At 58.5% G+C, this 18772-nt stretch overlaps 4 protein-coding genes across 4 annotated transcripts; 3 read left to right on the plus strand and 1 right to left on the minus strand.

Annotated features, from left to right (window-relative positions):
• Positions 1–2055: 2055 nt before the first annotated feature.
• SLS55_001325 (uncharacterized protein) lies at positions 2056–3649 on the plus strand (the record flags this gene model as incomplete). The annotated part of the gene is made up of 2 exons (XM_066772821.1): positions 2056–3136; positions 3204–3649. The coding sequence occupies 2 exons, from the start codon at positions 2056–2058 to the stop codon at positions 3647–3649; spliced, it is 1527 nt and encodes a 508-aa protein (XP_066638100.1).
• A 1157-nt stretch (positions 3650–4806) lies between these two features.
• SLS55_001326 (uncharacterized protein) lies at positions 4807–6334 on the minus strand (the record flags this gene model as incomplete). Its single annotated transcript, XM_066772822.1, has 3 exons — positions 4807–6174; positions 6261–6267; positions 6330–6334. 3 exons carry the CDS (start codon positions 6332–6334, stop codon positions 4807–4809), a joined length of 1380 nt encoding a protein of 459 aa, XP_066638101.1.
• A 1307-nt stretch (positions 6335–7641) lies between these two features.
• SLS55_001327 (uncharacterized protein) lies at positions 7642–9147 on the plus strand (the record flags this gene model as incomplete). The annotated part of the gene is made up of 1 exon (XM_066772823.1): positions 7642–9147. The coding sequence occupies one exon, from the start codon at positions 7642–7644 to the stop codon at positions 9145–9147; it is 1506 nt and encodes a 501-aa protein (XP_066638102.1).
• Positions 9148–17616: 8469 nt separating this feature from the next.
• SLS55_001328 (uncharacterized protein) lies at positions 17617–18170 on the plus strand (the record flags this gene model as incomplete). The annotated part of the gene is made up of 2 exons (XM_066772824.1): positions 17617–17624; positions 17684–18170. The coding sequence occupies 2 exons, from the start codon at positions 17617–17619 to the stop codon at positions 18168–18170; spliced, it is 495 nt and encodes a 164-aa protein (XP_066638103.1).
• Between the last annotated feature and the right edge of the window lie 602 nt (positions 18171–18772).

The following is an 18772-nucleotide window of genomic DNA, read 5'->3' on the forward strand; positions in this document are numbered from 1 at the left end:
GCCCTTCTCGACGGGCCTCCGAAAGGCCATCTCGCCAAAGTCCTTGCATTGGTCCAGCTGCGAACCGATCCAAATGCGCCTGTCCCTTGCGCGAGCTATGCAGTTTGGGCTGATGCGGTAGGATGGCTCGGTGGAGCTGTCAGGCGGCGCAAAGCCAGCCTTGATGGTGTAGGCGCCATTGTCGACAATGAGGGTGTTTGAGGGGAGCGACGGCTTGGCCTGCTTTGCGGCTCGGGGCATGGCGAGGATGGAAGCGGGGAGAGTGGTGAGCAGCGGCCGAGGTGTCAGTTTTCGCGTCGCGGCGCGTCGCCGGTGACGTCGATCGCTTGCTCGGATCTTCGTCGGGTGAGTTCCCCGCCGCTCCACCTTTTCCCTCTCACTCGACGACGCCCTCTCAAGCATGCTGACATCTGCGCATTAGGGAAACTCTGTCGACGACGAATGTCTCCGGCGCCGGGCACTTTCGCAAGCCTCAGAAGCAACAACCTATGTACTGTACTTATGTCAGCCGAAGGAACGCATGCAGCGCGCATACCAATATACCAACTACTGCTGATAAGGGGTCTTCGTCCTTTGCTGCAGGATGCTATGTCGGCAGTTCCTGCTCCAAGCCGCCCCCCAGCTTTGGATTCTTTAACGCCTGACACGACACCTGATCATGCGCCGGTGCATTGCAAACAGTGAGGCATTATCGTCCTCCCCGCAAACAGGATTTGCCCACCTTGTGAGGCTCTGCCGCCTCTTTGAGTAAGCCGAGTTTTATATATGGGAGGCTATGCTGTGGCTCAGCCACTGCCGTGTCACTACTGCAGTAACCTCCATGGACGTGGGCGCCGCCATGTCTCGGGAGAGCTGCGTCGTTATTACGCCTTTGCATGCCCAGTCTGCATTCACACAATCGTCCGAGCCGCGCTCAGCTGGCATGGCCAACTCACAACGCCTTCCTAATCGATGGAAGAGGTGTATCCTGGGGGCCTGGAGCAAGGGCCAATCGCGGGCTTGCCGGGCGCAGTTGTTGCACAACCTTATTTCCACTGCCACACCCTCTTCAGCTTGCTTCGTCTTGGCTACGTCCACGAGCTCCTCCAGATGTCTTAGCAAAGCCGCATCATGGTCCCGACCAATGGGAGCAAACTCAAGTCAGCGGGTGGATGCAGTCGAGGTAAGCAGCGACAGACGGACGATGAAACAGCCGCGACGGAGCATGATCGTCACGGGTTGCCCGGTGCGGCGACGGGATGGCCGTCGATGGCAAATGGACCCGCCTGAGCGCTGGGGGCCAATCGGCCTGGCCGACGGTTGCGAGCGCTAACCACTCCCATCTGCCTTCCAGAACCTCCGCCACGACCTAATGTATGCGCCGAATGCCTCCTTTCTGCACCCACCGCCCTCGCACATGGCTGAAGCTGCCGTACTTGCCGTCGATGCCGCACGCCATCCGGACGCCAGCCCGTGTGGACATGTTCCCGGAAGAGCAAGGTCAAGGTAGACCTCCGTGCTTTCCATGCTCGGCCCAGCTGACACGCGGCCGAGAACAGCCTTGTGGCCGCCATGGCTTGATCGTGCCCATCAGCAGCGCATCCTCCTCCGTCTAAGCTTCTCTTTCTGTGGGGGACCGCCTGCCCGTCAATTCTTAACGTCTCATCACCCGTCCTGGCATACCTCAGCGGCCGTCAGTCAGCCTTCTCTCCGCGCTTTTGTCCGAATGCATACGGAATAGGAATACGGCCTTCTATCCAACCCTCTCCACCTGAAATTGACGGGCTTCGGCCTCACCGTTAGCCCCGCTCCCTTACCTGTGTGCAAGAGCCTCATCTCCCCCCGGAGCGGTAACACCGAGTCGCATTTACAATAAAAGCATCGCCATATCCTCTCGTTCCCTCGCAAGTCAAGCGAACTCCCAACATCATGTTGCTCTCAATCCTCCTCTCCCCAGTCTTTCTGTTCGCCTCCGCCACCATCATCTTCTTCTACGCCTACCACACTATCTCCCTTTCCCTCGCCCGCCGCCGCTTCGCCCGCGACCATGGCTGCCAGCCCGCCGCAGCCCTCAAGATGCGCGACCCCATCCTCGGCCTCGACGTCCTCCTCGCCAGCATCCGCGCTGGCAAAGAGCACCGCCTCCTCGACATGCTGACCGCGCGCTTTGCCGAAACCAACAGCGACACCTTTACCTCCAAGCGCCTGGGTGCGCCTGCCATCATGACCATGGCCCCCGCCAACGTGAAAGCCATCCTCTCCACCCGCTTCGACGACTTCGCCATCGCGCCCTTCCGCCAGCCCGCCCTGCACGGCTTCCTGGGCGACGGCATCTTCACCACCGACGGCAGCCACTGGGCCGCGTCGCGCGCCATGATCCGGCCCAACTTCGTCCGCGACCAGGTCGCCGACCTGGACGCATTCGAGTCGCACGTCGAAGACTTGCTCGCCGCGATCTCCACTTCCTCCTCCTCCGCCCAGCAACCGTTCTTCGACCTCCAAGAGCTCTTCTTCAAGTTCACCATCGACTCGGCCACCGAGTTCCTCTTCGGCAAGAGCGTCCGCAGCCTGCGCCCCGGCAGCAGCGGCGCCGACGAAGCCCGCTTCGCCGAGGCCTTCGCCGTCGCCCAGGCCGAGGGCCTCGACCTCATCCGCCTCGGCCCGCTCGCGCGGCTCGTCGGCCCCAACCGCGCGCGCATCAGCACGGGCGAGCGCGCCGTCGACGTCGTGCACGCGTACGTCGACCAGTTCGTCGACGAGGCGGTGCGGTTTCGGGAGGAGAAGGTGGCGGAGGAGAAGAAGAGAGGGGTCGCAGGAGTAGCAGCCCGAGCGGTGGAAAAGGGCGAGGGGGAGAAGAAGACGGGCAAGGAGGAGGAGGAGGAGGCCAACAACAAGAACAACAAATACGTCTTCCTCCACGAGCTCGCGACGCGCACGACGGACAAGAAGCGGCTGCGCAGCGAGCTCCTCAACGTCCTCCTCGCCGGCCGCGACACCACCGCCAGCCTGCTCGGCAACCTCTTCTTCGAGCTCGCCCGGCGGCCCGACGCGTGGCGCCAGCTGCGCGCCGAGGCCGCATCCACCCTGCCCGGCGGCCGCCGCCCGACGTACGCAGAGCTGCGCAACATGCCGTACCTGAAGTGGTGCCTGAACGAATGTACGCGCGCCGTCCCTTCCCCCCCCCCCCCCCCCTCCCCCCCCCGGCTAACCCGACTCCCAACCAGCCCTCCGCACCCACCCCGTCGTCCCCCTCAACACCCGCATCGCCACCCGCGACACCACCCTCCCCACCGGCGGCGGCGCCCACGGCACCTCCCCCATCTTCCTCCCCCGCGGCACCATCGCGTCGTGGAACGTCCACGCCATGCACCGTGCCCCCGACACGTTCGGTCCCGACCCCGACGCGTTTCGTCCAGAGCGCTGGGCCACCCTGCGCCCCGCCCCCTGGCACTACCTGCCGTTCAACGGCGGCCCCCGCGTCTGCGTCGGCCAGCAGTATGCGCTGACGGAAGCGGGATATGTGGTTGTGCGGCTGGCCCAGCGGTTTAAGGGGGTCGTGCCGAGGGAGGCGGGGGAGGCGTGGAGGGAGGGGTTGGCGTTGACGCTTTGTGTGGGGGGTGGGGTGTGGGTTAGGCTGGAGAAGGAAGATGGGGAGGGGGCGGAGGTGTAGAGGGGTTTGGGGGCTTGGTTTGGTATGGTGCCTCCCTCCTCCTCCTCTCCTTTGGGTAAAACGGGATGGGATGGGATGGGATGGGATGTGGGTTAAAATGCTGGCTGGGGCAGGTAAAAGAGACGACGACGCGCGCGTGTGCCTTTCCGTTGTGGCTGCTGCTGCTGCTGCTGGCTGGTCGTCGTCGTTGGCGGCTGTTGATATACACCTTTTGTCGCTTCTTCCTTCTCCGCTTTTTTTCGGCTTACATAGACATTCCTCGGCGTGCTGCTGGATGGATGGGATGGGTCGGGATAATTAATGTACAGGCACGGACGCGCGCGCTCACGTTGCGAATTTCTGGTATACTCTGGTGGGCGGTCATCTTCTTGAGGGTTTGTTTTTTTCTCTCCCCCTTTTCCTTATTCTTATTATAGAGACGCGCCTCATGACCATATATGAAACAAGCAAGACGAACGAACCCAAGTTAATAGACGATGATACATCACCATACGCTTTCACGCAAATGGCTTTCCTGATAGACGCATAGCGGCGCTGATCAGACGCACCATCGTGTGCGACGAAACACTGGGCATACCTGCGTCTGCCTCATGCTCACATGGGTAGGCGAAGATGACACCCGGGCGCAAATGCACTTATTCAAGGCGTGCACCTGTGTCCGGATCTTGTCTTCAAATACCGTGTAGGAAGAATATATCGATCTTAGCGAGCACAAAGTTTCTGTCACCTACCGTGCATGGAGGAGAGGCCGTCGAGCAAAATGAAAACTTGGGATTTGAGAGTTGATGCTATTCCAGCTACTTTTTCCCCTCAGCATCGCTGTTGCTGAACTTGTAAAAGCCACAAATTTCTTTTTCGCCATCTTTTGCAAACCCATGCAAGCGCTGCAAAAAAAAAAAAAAAAAAAAGGTCGGGTTGCGAGACCGCGACACGGTGCTAAAGTAGACAGAACATCCGAAAGTGATTCCCTCCCCATGACGCCTTCACGCCTGTGCTATCGCTCCACCGACTCAATTTAAGAAAATTGCAAATGAAGCTCAAACAGCAACAATGTCATGACCCTTTTACCTGAACCTGGAAGAAGTTATGCTGCCAATTTTTGACTGCCATGTCGAACATGTCCATTGGACCGCGCATTAGGTAGCAGTGTCGGAAGTCTACATCCTCACCTGGAAGAGGTATCGGAGTCGAATTTGAGCCACATCATAACAGATGAACTCGTTGTACTGCAGGTAAGCACCCGGAACGTTGGTTTTTCCAGGTTGTATGCTCACGTCCGGCATCTTGACACCGGCCAGAGTGGGGTGGACGCTGCCGGCGTCCTTCCAGCCTAGCGGTGCAGTCATTCCCTTGCCCCAAGTTGACCACATTCCCTTGGACTTGGCATTATCTCCCGCGTTGTAGTCGGAGCCGGTCAGCTCGTTCAAGGGATTGCCAAGCTCGGCCTCGCAGAGCAAAAGCAGAGCCGTGCCACCGGAAATGTACGAACAGCAGTAGTTGGCAGACTTGGATGACATGTCGGCGAGGTAGATTCCCTTGCCAAACATGTAGCCGCTCACGGGAGCTTCGGGAGGTGCAATGCGTAGGCCTTGGCTGAGAATTCCACCGAAGTTGGTAGCACGGGAGCCGTGCCACAGAAGACGTCGGTCGCGGATCGGACCAGCATACGGACTCTTGCCGAAACGGTCGTTTTCGCCTTGACGCTCGATGCGAAAGATGGAGTCGACCGTGTAGTTGACTCCGTGCGTGTGTCCACGAGTCTTTGTCAGGTACGCTGAAAGTTCTTGGAACTCGGTGCTCTTCTTGTCGAGGGGAGTCATTTCCTGCATGCCCAGACCTCTGTATTGCTTGTCTAGAGTGTGCAAGACTTCTCCGTTTGCCGATTCGTCCTTCATGATATTGGCTGCGTCCTTCATGTCCGCCAAGTTCTCCAGCAGCTCGATCTCACGCTTGAGGACATCCTGGGTGTGTATGATGGGCGGACGGTTACGACCGAAGTCGTGTGGGATGAGTGAGTAGAAGAGATTGGAGGCGTCCTCGATCGATTGACTAGAAGCCGGCGAGGTACCATCGATCATATCCGAGAGGTCCTTGAGGGTCTGGAAGCCCTTCATGATCGTGGCCTTGCTGAGCTTTCCCAGGGGTAGTTTCTTTGAGTCGTAATTGAGCTCACTCATGGCGGCGGCGAAGTATTGCGTGTTGAAGATGAGCTGCATCAATTTCTGGATAGGGAGTGCAAGAGTGCAGTCAGGGCCGTTGCCGTCCTTTTCGGTCTTCACGCCGTCGTCTTCTTCGTCGTCGTCGTCGTCTGATTCGTAGCTGCGCTCGATGAAGACATACTTCTTGCTCTTAGGAGGGGCCGTACGGTCATCCCAGTGCAAGCCGGACTTGTCTTTGAACTTCGCCTGGAACTGACGCTTCGCATCATCGAGTGATCCGTTGCCAAGGGCCTTCGACTGCCCACGCTCGCCAACTCGGCCCCATCGGCTCCAGGCCATACAGTGTCCAGAGGCATTGCCCAGGACCTAGAACGAGTTAGTATCATGTGATACTCAGGGGATGGCTCATTCGCAGAAGTTAAGAAATCAAAGGAACGTGGCAGAGTACGTACCTGCAGCCTGTAGAACTTGTTGTTGTTGTTTCCGGAATTCGTTTGGTTCAGCGAAGCATCCCAAATGACTCCATCAGGATCAACGTGAACGCCGTAGCCAACGTGGGGGCATTCTTCATCCAGCGGAATCGCGATATTGCTCGATTTGGCAATCTGGCCCTGGCCGAATTCCTTTTCGAATCCTTTCTTCTTCTTGAAGTCGGGCTGATCACCGGCGTTTAAAGCAGCATCCGGGGACGCCTGGCGCTTCTTGGAGTCTTTGGCCTTTGGGGCGGCGGCTCCCTGAGATGCAGAGGAAGCTGAGGTGGACTTGGCATTCGAAGCCGCATTGCCGAAGGTGTACTGCGTCTCGTCTGCTTTCGCGTTGGATTGCTCAGAGTCCAGCAACCAATCCAGGCTCACAAGGAAGAGGTCGCGGTTCTGGGCTTCCTTGACCTTGGCCGAGGCCTTGTCGACGTCGGCCTGGGTGGTGACGAGATGGGTAGCGTCCTTGGTAACGGATTTGGCAGTGTCGGCTCCCAAGTTAGCGGCAACGTCGAGCAGAGAAGACTGCGAATGGCCTGGAAAGGTGCCGCTGAAGACGACACAGCAACCATCCAGTGGAGGCGCAGCAGGCACGGCGGCTTTCTTTCCTCGCTTCGGCGGCATGGTGGCGACAATGGAGATGGAGATTGCTGAAGAGGCGAAGGAGTGGGCGTAGATATATCAGTGGTTGCGGAGGAGAACCGTGCGCAGAGGCGTCTCTAAGCGGCAGGCAGCCACGGGCGCCCTGGGTGTCTCTGCAAAGACGCTTGTTCCACGACAACCGAGTCTCTGCTGCATTGCATGAGCTCAGACACGGGTATCGAGCCTAGTGCAGGCCATTGACTTACCTCAGGCTCACGATGGTCGCTTCTCGTTGCGGATGTCGCGGTTGCAGCTGTGTCGCGGTGGTGGTTGGGTAGGTCCTGCGCGGGCGGCGAGTAATATTAATGGGGCGCGTCCGCCAAGCCGCTACGGGAGACGGCGCGCCAACCACGCAGGCACGGCAGGCAGCAATCGCCCAGAGGGGAATGGTTGAGCGCGTCTCGACGCGCCCGCCCCTCCCTCGCGCGTTCACGTGGGCTGATCGCCAGGCAACCACGGCCGCCAGCCAGGCATCGTCCCTATGAGAGGAAGGCATCGCTGCCGTGATCTGCGCCGACCCGGACGCAACACAAACTGACGTCGTCGTGCGATCCCCGGCTCCGCTGGTGGCCTGCACTTTGCAACAAACAACAGGCAACAGTGGCTTTGGCTCACCAACTCGTCCTACCCAAATACCACCGACGCTCTTGCGCAAGGAGCAACCCGCCTTTCTTCCCACTCATTTCCTCCACCGTCCACGCCGCCGTTCGCCAAGATGGATCCCCAGCTGGACTCTCGCATCGTCAAGCTCCCGCAGGAGCTCATCGACCGCATCGTCGACTTCCTGCCCACGGTTGACTTGGGGTCCCTCCGTCGCACCAGCAAGCTCATGGAGCATCATCTTCTGACTTACTTCTCGAAGCATTACTTCACCAAGAAGCAGTTCATGGTGTCCGAAGCCAGTCTGCGCGCCTTGGTCGACATCTCAGAGCATCCGTCTTTTTCGCCATGTCTCAAGCACCTCATCATTGGACTGGACTGTTACATGGCCATCCCCTTTGGCGTGGCCGAGCCATACTACGTACAGTGCAAACGAGGCGCCGAGTCGCAGAGGCGCATGTTTTCCACGGGCAGGGCCACGCGTCTAATGGCCAGGGCCCTGAGTAACCTCAAAAATCTGCAAACCATCGACATCAGGGACTTCGACTCGCAGACGCGTTTCCGAGACAGGAAGACTGGCTCTGGTGCATGGAGAAGCTGGGGTGCCCCTACTATTGATGCTCATGGCAAAAGATTGACCATGGTCGACACCGAGTCATCTCATGTTCCCGACAACCACTTCCACAATCGAGTTTTCCAAGCCGTTCTCGCTGCCATGGCAGATTCGTCCGGCCGACCGCAGGCTCTCGTGGCCATCCTCAGACACAGAGACCGGGGTCTGGCCGATGGCGCTTTCGGTCTCGATGGCTGGATGGAAGAAAGCATTGCGCCAGCCTTGGCCGGCCTTAAAACCCTCCATCTCGACGTGTCCCTTGACGAGCGACCTCGGGTCTTCAACATGATTTCCGACCAGAATGACACGCTGCAGGATATCGCCGATTCGCCCAATACCTGTATCAGACATTTTCTTTCCTGCACTCCCAACGTCACATGGCTCCGGCTGAACTTCCAAAGCACACATATCGCTTCGAGCTTCAGACTCATCAACTGGCTGACCGCAGTACCTGGAACCGATCCGGCCCCAAAAATACTGCCGTGGTATGAACCGAGCGCGGCCTCGGGACCTTTTACCGTGCATCCGTGGGGCGACGATAACCCTGCCCCTGTGGCATTGCCTCTCACACAACTGGACCTTGGCTTGACCCACATCAGCAGCAGTGTACTGCGGAGTCTCTTCCAGAAGTTCACCAACCTCAATGGACTCAGCTTGCTCAACATAACACTGCATCCTACAACCATGATCCGACCCCCACGCCGCACAAACCTGTGGGCGGATACATTCCAAGCGCTATCGGCCGATCCTCCCGCGCAGCTCAAGTCCCTGAAAATGCGCCGTCTGATCCAGGTAGACACGGAACGCGGTAACAACAACTTCCGTGAGGTCGGGATTGATGGGAAAACCGAGTCGAAGATTGAGGTTTCGAAGAAAGCCTTGCAACAGCTGGCGGAGGTCTTGACCATCGACTGGCCGAGCATGAAGCCTACCGACGACTACTCTGATGGAGGAGAGGACGAGGAAGACATGGACGAAGAGAACAGTGAGGATGATGATGACGTGTAACTTCCTACAATTGGCAGGAGAGGATGGCGCACAAGGTGGGGCGCATACTTGCTTCATGGTCCGGGGCCAACGGTATTTGCTTTCAGCTTTCGATGGCGTTTCTGGTGAGGAACCGCTTGCGCACATGCATTCTATGGGAAGAGAATGAACTTGTTCTACTTTACGGGTTGCTCTGGTATCTCAGGATGGCTTTACAATCAGGCATGCTGCATTGGTACTAGACTCAAACCTTACACCTCTACCTTACAAGCTTTGATGTTCAGGCACTTGTTTCCACGTCTACTTCATAACAATACGGTAGAATGCGGTATAACCAGCAGTCTCTGTGCTCTATTCAGCAGGTCGTTGGGGGTTGAGTAGATGTGTATTCAACCACCTACGTTAAGGCAAACGCGGGGCGGGCCAATTCTCTTTTGTCACACACAACCGCTGTGGACCGACCACGCTCTCCGTAAATCTCGATGCGTCGACGAGCTCTGGGCCTCCCCCATCAACCCCCGAATGCCAGATGAAGGGATCGCCGAACCGGAATAGCTAGCTCGCAGCCCAAGGCGCTCGCCCTTTGTCATGCACGTGAAGAGCCGGTGTTCCGCAACTGGCTACGGAATCTGTACGCTCGCGAGAAGGCCGAGAGGGTTGACCTGGCTGATCTCGTTGGCGTAGCCATCGATTCTTTCAGCGTCGCTCAGAACCGAGCCCGCACGTGGCTTTCCGACTGCTGCACGCCGTCTCTGGAGCGGGCATGATTTGGTCAAGGATACTGAGCGTGCGCGGCGGGAGCACGTGGACGCAGGTACTTGTCACACGTGCCGAGTTGCGCGGCCAGTTGGCGCGGTTTAAATTGACCGCCACGACGCCTTTACTTCCGCTTTCTTCGATATCCAGCCGTGCATGGTGACTGATTCCTCCAGAATCTGACACGGAACGAGCCAGTTAACAGCAATGCACTTCTCAGAACCTACCGCTCGAGAGGCTTTACTGTCTTTGTCCGCTCTTTGCTGCTCGTTGAGGTCTTAGAGAAAATTTCTTGCTATAGGCTTTTGCCGAGGGGTGTTTTGATGATGAATTGGAGAAGAGATTGGTGATGATGGCGGGCTGGAGGAAGCGATGGTGATGTGGTGCAGCGTTGAAGTCTGGTGATGGACAGCATCATTACGCTACAGTGATGATGAAGTAGGACGATGACGAGTATGTGGAAGACCGGAATAATAGTTTTTTAGCTGGCGGGAGCGAGGGAAGCGCAAGTACGCCTTGTGTCTTTTGACAACCGGTGAGCGTACTTTTGGCCAACGCAACTGTATTAAGTTGTTTGATGGAGTAGGGAGAGTTAAGTGAAATGGAGGGGTGGTGCTATATACGTGTTCTGGGCGGTGTGCGGAACGTGATGGATGGTAGAAACGCTGGTCAGGCGTGAGTATATGCCGCGTCTGTGTGACGAATTCTTAAGCTTCCTGCGATCTTGAACATGAAGATCCGAGCCTTCGTTCTCCCTCAAGGCAAAGAAAGATAGTCTTGAGGCTTAGAACACCAGCTTCGACTGTCGCGTTGCGGGATTGGCCAAATATTATGGACACTGATTTGGTCTGTGCCTTTTCCGGGAACCTGGATGGATGGCGAGGAAGAGCTGTTGTTGACATCTGTGACGGTGTCAAGGTTCAAGGGTTAATGATGTGGTGCAGCATTTCAGGTTCGTGATAGACAGCATCATCTTTCTATGGCAGCAAAAGTTACAAACGAAGACTGGGCGGGATGTTGGGAACATGGGTCGACTGGCGAGACAAGAGCAGCCGAAAAGAGTACACATGGCTCTGTGCTGCATTCCGACAGAGTACCCGTCGATCTTCACATCTGTACATCAAATGTCAGAACAGTTCAGCTACTACGTAACTCTGTGCAAAGAAGAAGTGGAAGGATGAAGCATTTATTTATCGAATTTCACGGCAGCTAACGACCGGTGCAGGGGAGCGGGTCAGGTGTGAGAACAGCATCACATGTATTGATATTGATGAATGAGCACGCTGAGAGAAGCTGAGGCACGGCTGCTGAGGAGGTGGACAGGTGATGTATCAAGCTACCCGAAAGAAACCAATAAACACCCCCCTGGGCGACCGATCTGCCAACCCCGTGCATCGCCCAGAGTATACTTCCTGTGTCAACTAGTTCGTCGCGCGGAACCACTTCCTCAGCACGCATGCCCAACCCAAACTCCGGCACTTCCAGTCTCCGCAACTTCGTCGATCTCAGGCTGCTCCGTCGATCCTCAAGTGGCAGCTATCCCGCCCCTGTCCATAATTACGTTTATTCCGACGACCGCGGGCCTCGCACATGCCGAAAGTACCGGCAGTACCCGCGCCTTCGACCCGAGGCGCCCTCGCGCTCCTCTGCCGTCCGCCACACCCGAGAAACCTTGTTCGTTGGGCTCCTGCTCCCTCCCTCGCTGCTCTTCTCCCGTTCCGTCACGTCGATCACCTACCTCCATGCTCCCCATCACTACTACATACCCTGCCGCGCGTCGCCTCACTCCTTCTGCATGGGAGACAGGCTTCCTGCCTCACTGTACGGCCCCGCAAGCCGCCGCGCGCGCCGCCTCCCAAGTACATGGTCTTTGCCCCCCCCGGCCCCCCTCCGCTTCTGGGAGTACGCATACATCCGCAGTGATCCGCTCCGGGAACGAAAGACGCAGGGATCCATGCTTCCGGCAGCTACCCATTTGCCGGCACTCGATGCGGCTGACCACGCGTCATGGTTGTGATGGCCAGCCATACTGTTTCGTGTATCTTCCGCGCGTGACTTGCTGGTGTAGTGGCTGGGATCGGGCGGTAAATGGTTTGCCGGTTCCTGCTTTTTCCTGCGTCTGTTGATATCTCTCAATCATGGTCGATTTGATGTGTTGCATCAAGGCTGGTGATTGCCAGCACGATGCCAGCACCCCAGAGCATGGAAAGATGGCGCGCAAGGGAAAGGAAAAGTCTGATAGAACAGAGTGTGTTATTCATGGGTGAGTACCCACCCACCGAGTCCGGCCTTCCCTCCAGCATGGTCCCGCTAGAGGCCGATTATAAAACCAAGTCAAAACACAACGCCGACCGTCTAGGTTTTCCCGTAACCAGAACCCCCAATAGACCCCATGAGACATAATCGGTCCCTTGCTCCCAATACCAGCCCCGTGATATATCCCGTCCGTCTTCCGTGAATTTTCCCAGCATTAATCCAACGCCGACCGAACCAGGCATCCGTCGCCATGGGGTAGAAAAAGTAAAAAAACAAGAAAAGCGCAATAGACGTAAGTGTCGACACAAGCTCGTGACGCCGTTAGCGAAGCCTTAAGTTCCCCTTAGGACAATCCCCGTCTCAAAACGTGGGGAAAAAAACCCCTAACAGCCAGCGCCCCCAACCGTTACCACCTCACCTCACCACGCAATCTCCCTCCACCCCTTCCCCTCCACCTCCCTCTCCCTCTCCGGACTCGGCGGCAGATCCACCATCCGCACAACCTCCCTGCCGCCCGCCTCATGCACCATCATCTGCCTCCCAACGATGGCATCCCCATCCACTCCGGCATCGAGCTCGCCGACCAGTCGTTGTTGCTGTTGCTGTTGCTGTTGCTGTTGCTGCCGCTGCTGCATGCCCATCGTGCCGCCGCCGCCTCCGTACCAACTGCCGCCGCCGCCCTGAACAAACATCGTCTCGCCGCTCAACATCGTCGTCGTGCTGCTAGCGAGCGATGGCGGCGACGGCGACGGCTGCTGTTGCTGCGACAGTAACGACGGCGCAGGGGGCCACGAGGGGATGGTGCCGTTTGTCCAGAGTTGTGGGGGGTGTTGGTGGTGGTGGTGGTGATGCGACAACGATGCGACGCCTTGATGATGCTGGCGACGGACGGACCGCGACGCGACGATGCCGTTGGTGTCGAAGACGACGGCGCCCCGGCCGTCCGGCACGACTTCCTCCCAGCGGGCGTACGTCGTGCGCGATCGGGACGAGACGGGCGAGGTGGGGAGGGACGACGACGAGGAGGAGGTGTTGGTGGTCATCGTCGTCGCCGTCGTCGTCGTGTCCATCGTTTGGTAGGGGGAATGGTGGTGGTTGATGTCGAAGAGGGTGGGGTCCTTTTCGTCCGAGCCGTGTTGGTCGTGTTGTTGCTGCAGCAGCAGCGAGGAGGCGTAGGTAGGTTTGGGAGGCTCGACGATCGGGGCGATCACGTCGTGTTCGTGGTTTGCGGGGAGTTCGTAGATGGAAGGGCGGTGCGGTTGTGGCACGTTGCCGCTATGAGGATGAGGGGGAAAGTACGATAATGATGCGTACTGAGGAGCTGCGTGGTCGCGCGGCTCCAATGGCGATTCCAGTTCGAGCGGGAAGCTGTTCTCGTTGAAGTTCGCCGTCTGTGGCGTGGTCGATCCGCAATTGCTGCCATCTCCCATTGGATTCAGAACTGTTCGAGAATCCGGTGATCTGGTGAGCTGTTGGCGGTCATTGTTGGTCGGAGCCGCTTCTGTGTCGTTGTTGGAGGTCTGTTGCCTCCGCGCTTCCCTGCGCCGCTTGCGTCGGCGTCGGAATAGGAGCGCTATTGTGACTAGTACGACTGTTGCTGAGAGAATGCCTCCTGCGAGACTTATGCCGATGATGGCTGGAGTGGATAGACCGCTGCTCCCGTTTCCGTTGCTGCTGTCGGATGTTGTTGTCGTGTCATCGATCTGTATTGCGTCAGTGATCATGCCCGCGGTCTGGAAAATGACCAGAATCTTCACATCTTGATCGAGCGGAAAGTGTTGTAGAAGGACCGACTCCCAGAAACGCTCATTTGGATGAGTGTGTGTTTGAAAGAGACGCTTTTCTACGCGTCCAATCAGTCCAAACCCTCCGCACGTCTCGGAACGAATCCCGGGGGACCTTTAAAGAGAAAGCAATGACAAAAAGAAACCCGCCCAAACTTACCGTAGGTGCATTCGGCGGTAATGCCACCCCCTCCGCCACCATCTCCAACCACCAATAGTGGCCCGCATAATCCTCGCCCTCGCTCATAAACGCCTCATACGACCCCTCATAAAGATCCATATACCAACCCGCCCCCGTCCACTCATTCGACAACCTGACGGTGCCATTGCCATCGGCGGCCGGCTCGACGGTCCAGTACTGCCCCGCGTAGTAGCCGAACGGCGTCAGATGCGGCACCTCCTTCTGCACATTGAACACATCGAGGCAGTACGTCTGGTCCTCGACGGCGGCGCACAGGTTGAATGAACCCGAGGCGTCGCTGGTGCGGAATTGGAACTCGAGAGCGGCGGTCGAGTTTTCCGGTGTGGCGTATAATTGCAGGTCCGGCCTGCCCGGCTCGATGGCGAGGGAGCCGAGACTCCATGAATTGACTAGTTTGTAGGTTGCTGTGCTGGAGATGTTGGCCGATGTTGTCGAGGCGTTCAGAGCCATCGTGATGTGCTTCTGCTACTATGAAGGGCGATTGGCGACGACGATGGCAATGCGTGCGGCGTCGAGCAGGCGGCGTTGCATAGTGTGGTGGCGGATTGGAGCGAGGTTCCCCAGGGGGAGTGTGGCGGGGAGAGGGGAAGATTGGACACGACGGGTGGGCCGGCGTTGTTTTTTGTTCTAATTGACGCCGGACAAGCTTCTTGCACCGCACATGCTAAAAGTCGACGGGCCGGTAGTGTGCGTGTGACGACGACTACTGCGGGCACGGGCGGCGGCTTCGTCGGGCAGCAGCTTGGCGGATTTGCGCTGCGGAAGCGCAGAGTGACACTGACAGCGGTCCGGGCGATGATTCAACAAAGGCTATCAGATGGGCCGGATGGGGGGCAACTTAGTAACCAGCGCGTCCAAACTCTGAGAAGGGAGATGCTGAGCGCTGGTTGGGCAGCGGCATGAAGCCTTACCACGCCCGGACCGGCCGGTAGCCGTTTGGGGCAGTGGCAGGGAACTGGCCATGCCGCAACGGGCAAAAAGGAGATGGCGAACGCCTCCAGCCTGCTCGGATCGCGCAACGTCGGGGCTAGGCGACTAAGGTTTTGGCCAGTGTATTGCCGTGACTCGCCGGCGCCGGTCGAGTGTTCAGGGGATGTGCGACGCTGCTGCGGACCCGTGTCCGGACTGCGCCATTGGATCCCGCAGAGCCTTCTCGCCTAGCACTGCAAAGCCGCTACCTTCCGCAGCGGTAAAGCCAATCTACCAGAGACCGTTTGAGGATTGCGTCTGCCCTCGAGGTCTAGAATGGAAGAGGTCTCATAATCATGTCCCGAGCGTGCTGCCATTCCTTCCATTACTGCCTTAGTGTTCCATGAAATGCCGCAATCTCGCTGAAGCGTGCGTAAGGTAGTTACTTTGGCTGAGCCACCGAGACGCTGTTGTTTCCCGGGGGTTGCCAGTGCGTGCCGAGAACCTTGGAAGGAATTGGCAACCATACAACCAAGGCAGCTGTCCTTGATCGTACCATTTTCTTCAAACAAGCCCACGCAATCGCCCTCCGCCGCGTCCGCAAGCCAAATTTGCTTTTTCTCTGATCAACGTTGAGGCCAGCTTTGACACCTGTGGTTGACCGTGCCTCTAGTTAGCCTCATGACGCCGCGCCCACGGACATTGGCCCATCCTTACCCCATGCTTTCGATCTGCCTCCACAAAGGGTATTGTGTATAAGGCACCCTACCAATCATGTTCCCAGCCACAGCCAGCCAAAAACGAGCCCTAGCGGATCAATGATAAGCCAAATTGGCCGCCAAGCTTCATTTCGCATCTCGGATCGACGGTTGCTCCTCTTAACTCGACGCTCCACGCGCATCCCCGTTGCTCCACAGCTGCTCATCATCTTCTCCTTCAGCCACCTGTGGCATTGGCACGCCTTGCCTCCCGGATGCGCTGAAGCCGTATTTTCATTTTCCGGTCCGTCTCCCCGTCCATGAAGCACGCGTGATCCGAAGTCATGTCCAGTCCAGCGCCAGCGCTTCCTTCGCCACGAGGCCCGTTTCAAGGGTCGACATGTGGCTGCCATCGCCACCGTCGCCAGCCAGCCACTGCTCGCTAGCATCAGCGGCGCCAGTGGCAAGGCTCGGCCCGAGTGCAGAAAGATGCTGGGCAGCATCGTCACAGAGCTCGTTGCGCCAACAGAAGCGAAGGAAGTCATCCCAGTAAGGGTCCTCAACCAGCACGTACGGGTTGCCGTCCCTGCCGGGCGTTCTTCAGCGCGATACTGAACCGCTATCTCTCAGGCTTGCCTGCAATGTGCCGATCATGTTCTGCGTCAGTCTTGAAGGAACGGGCGTGGCTTCGCGTAGTGCAGAGGATTGTGGGACGCGACTCCACCTCCGTCAGGCCAATTTGGACGTCGCTTAGGCGTGCGTGACGATTTCATGACGATGGTAGAATGAGCTTTGTAAGGGTTGCTACACAACGATCAGTGTCTCCAGTGAGAAGATGTTGAGAACACAAAGGCGATGCTGTTGATAGAATGACATGTATGAATGAAGTGGAGCTGCGTTGGATCAGTCGAGCTGTTCACTGCCGCTGAAGTACCTCCGTGATGGGCAGGTGGGATGCTCTGTCATACGATTCATGTGAGATGGGCGTTCGCCAGCGTCGAAGTGGAAGTAGTTGAGTCGGAGAGACAGGACGGGAGGAAGCGACAGGACGAGAAATGACGCAACCGCGCGAGTCATCCAGCACACCAAGCGGCAGCTCCCTGACTCGAACAAAAAAGATAATCATGAATTTTCCGTCGCCAGGCAGCCAAACCTACAGCCTCCACACCCACCGACAAAACCCTCCCGCGGGGCCGCAACAAGAACACCCAGGTCCTCCTCGACGCCGCGCTCTCGAAAGGCAAAACCCATCGCCCACCCGCCGTCCGCAACAAAAGGCAAATCCCCCGCACCACAACACATCACACCAACCAAGAAAGAAAAAAACACAGAAACCCCGCAACCATGCCTCCCAAACCCGCCTCCACCCCCGCCGACCTCACCGCCCTCATCGACCTCACAACCTCGACCTCAGCCCTCCTCACCCAATTCCACGCCACCCTCGCGCCTCCCCCCTCCTCCCCCACCACGACCACCACCACCTCCACCTCCTCCGCCGACACAACAACGATACCCAACCCCCTCGCCCTCCTCGCCGACACCGCCAAGCTCCTCAAAGCGCACACAACCAAGCTCTCCCTGCTGCTCCTCACGCCGCCCTTCACCGCGACCGCCATCACCAAGGTGCTGCGGGAGATGGGCGCGTCGGTGATGCCCGCGATGATGGGCGGCGCGGAAGCGGTGGCGCAGGGGCAACAGCGCGGGGAATTCCCGAGGCCGGTGGTGAGGGAGGTGCGGGCGCGGGTGAGGCGGATCGTGGGGGCGGTGGGGGAGGGGGTTGTGGAGGTGAGGGGGAGGGCGGAGGCGGAGATGGGGGCCGGGGGGGAGAAGGTTGGGGGGAAGAGGGATGCGTTGAGTAGTGCGGGGCTGGTGTGGGAGGCGTGCGATGCGTTGGTCGAGGTGGGGGGGAAGGGGGTGGTGGGGGTGGTGGTGGGGATGGTGGAGGGGTGGAGGGCGACGGTGTTGGATGCGGTGGAGGAGTTGAAGGAGTGGGGGGAGGATGAGGGCGATGGGGAGGATGATGGGGACGAGGACAGCGGGGACGAGGACGACGACGACGACTTGTTCGGCACCGAGGAGAGGCTGGGCAAGGGCAACGACGAGTTGCGCGCGCAGCTGGACGCCGCGCTCAAGAAGGTCAAGACCATCGCGGTGCTGTACCAGGCCCTGGTCAAGCGCCGGCTGAAGACGTATCCCGGCACCGGCGGCCAGGTCGAGACGCTGGACGAGTTGCTGGAGATCCTGCGGGCGATTCCGGACTCGGTCGACGAGATGGCGAGCGCCTACTACGATCTCGACGGCGACGAGGCGAACAGGGTCTTCGCGAAGATCGCCGCCGACGCGCTCCGCGCTTCCGACTTGGTCAAGCGGAGCTGGGACGGCAGGGACGACGAGTTCACGGCTTGGGCGGCCAGGTTCCGGGACGCTATCAATGCATGAGGATTACGCTATCCGAGTGCTCTCTCTCTCTCTCTCGCTAGTCCACACAACAACAGCAGCAGCAGCAACAACACAAACTTGCTTCCCTTCTCCCCCAACGCCATTACCCACCAAACACCTCCGTCATGATTTCTTCAACTTCCCCTTATGATATTCGATCAGATGGTGGCGACGAGGTAGCCCAAACCCATCGCAACGACCAGCCCAAAATTCTCCGCAACCCTATCCACGCTCCCCGCGTTCGCGGTGCTCGACGAACTCGCCGCGCTCGACGTTCCCGAGGCGCTGTTTGTAGAAGAAGCACTGTCAGCCGACGACTCAGACTCAGTGGCAGAAGAAGCGCTCTTAGTGGAGATGGCGGTGGACGACGAAGCCGCAGCCTCGAACGAAGACGACGACGTCGCCAACGCCGTCACGTTGCCCGATGGGGTGGTAATGACGAAGGCGGTGGCGGTGGTCGTGTTGTTGGAGGAGGAGGGCGCGGAGATGCCGCTGACGGTGGATGAGACGGTGGTGGTGATGGTGACTGACGAGGACTCTGCCGATGAAGAAGAGGCCGCTGCCGTCGACGTCGCGGCGGCTGATGACGACGCCGAGCTCGA

This window comes from Diplodia seriata, assembly GCF_021436955.1.
Source record: "Diplodia seriata strain FDS-637 chromosome Unknown scaffold_1, whole genome shotgun sequence".
NCBI classification, from domain to species: domain Eukaryota; kingdom Fungi; phylum Ascomycota; class Dothideomycetes; order Botryosphaeriales; family Botryosphaeriaceae; genus Diplodia; species Diplodia seriata.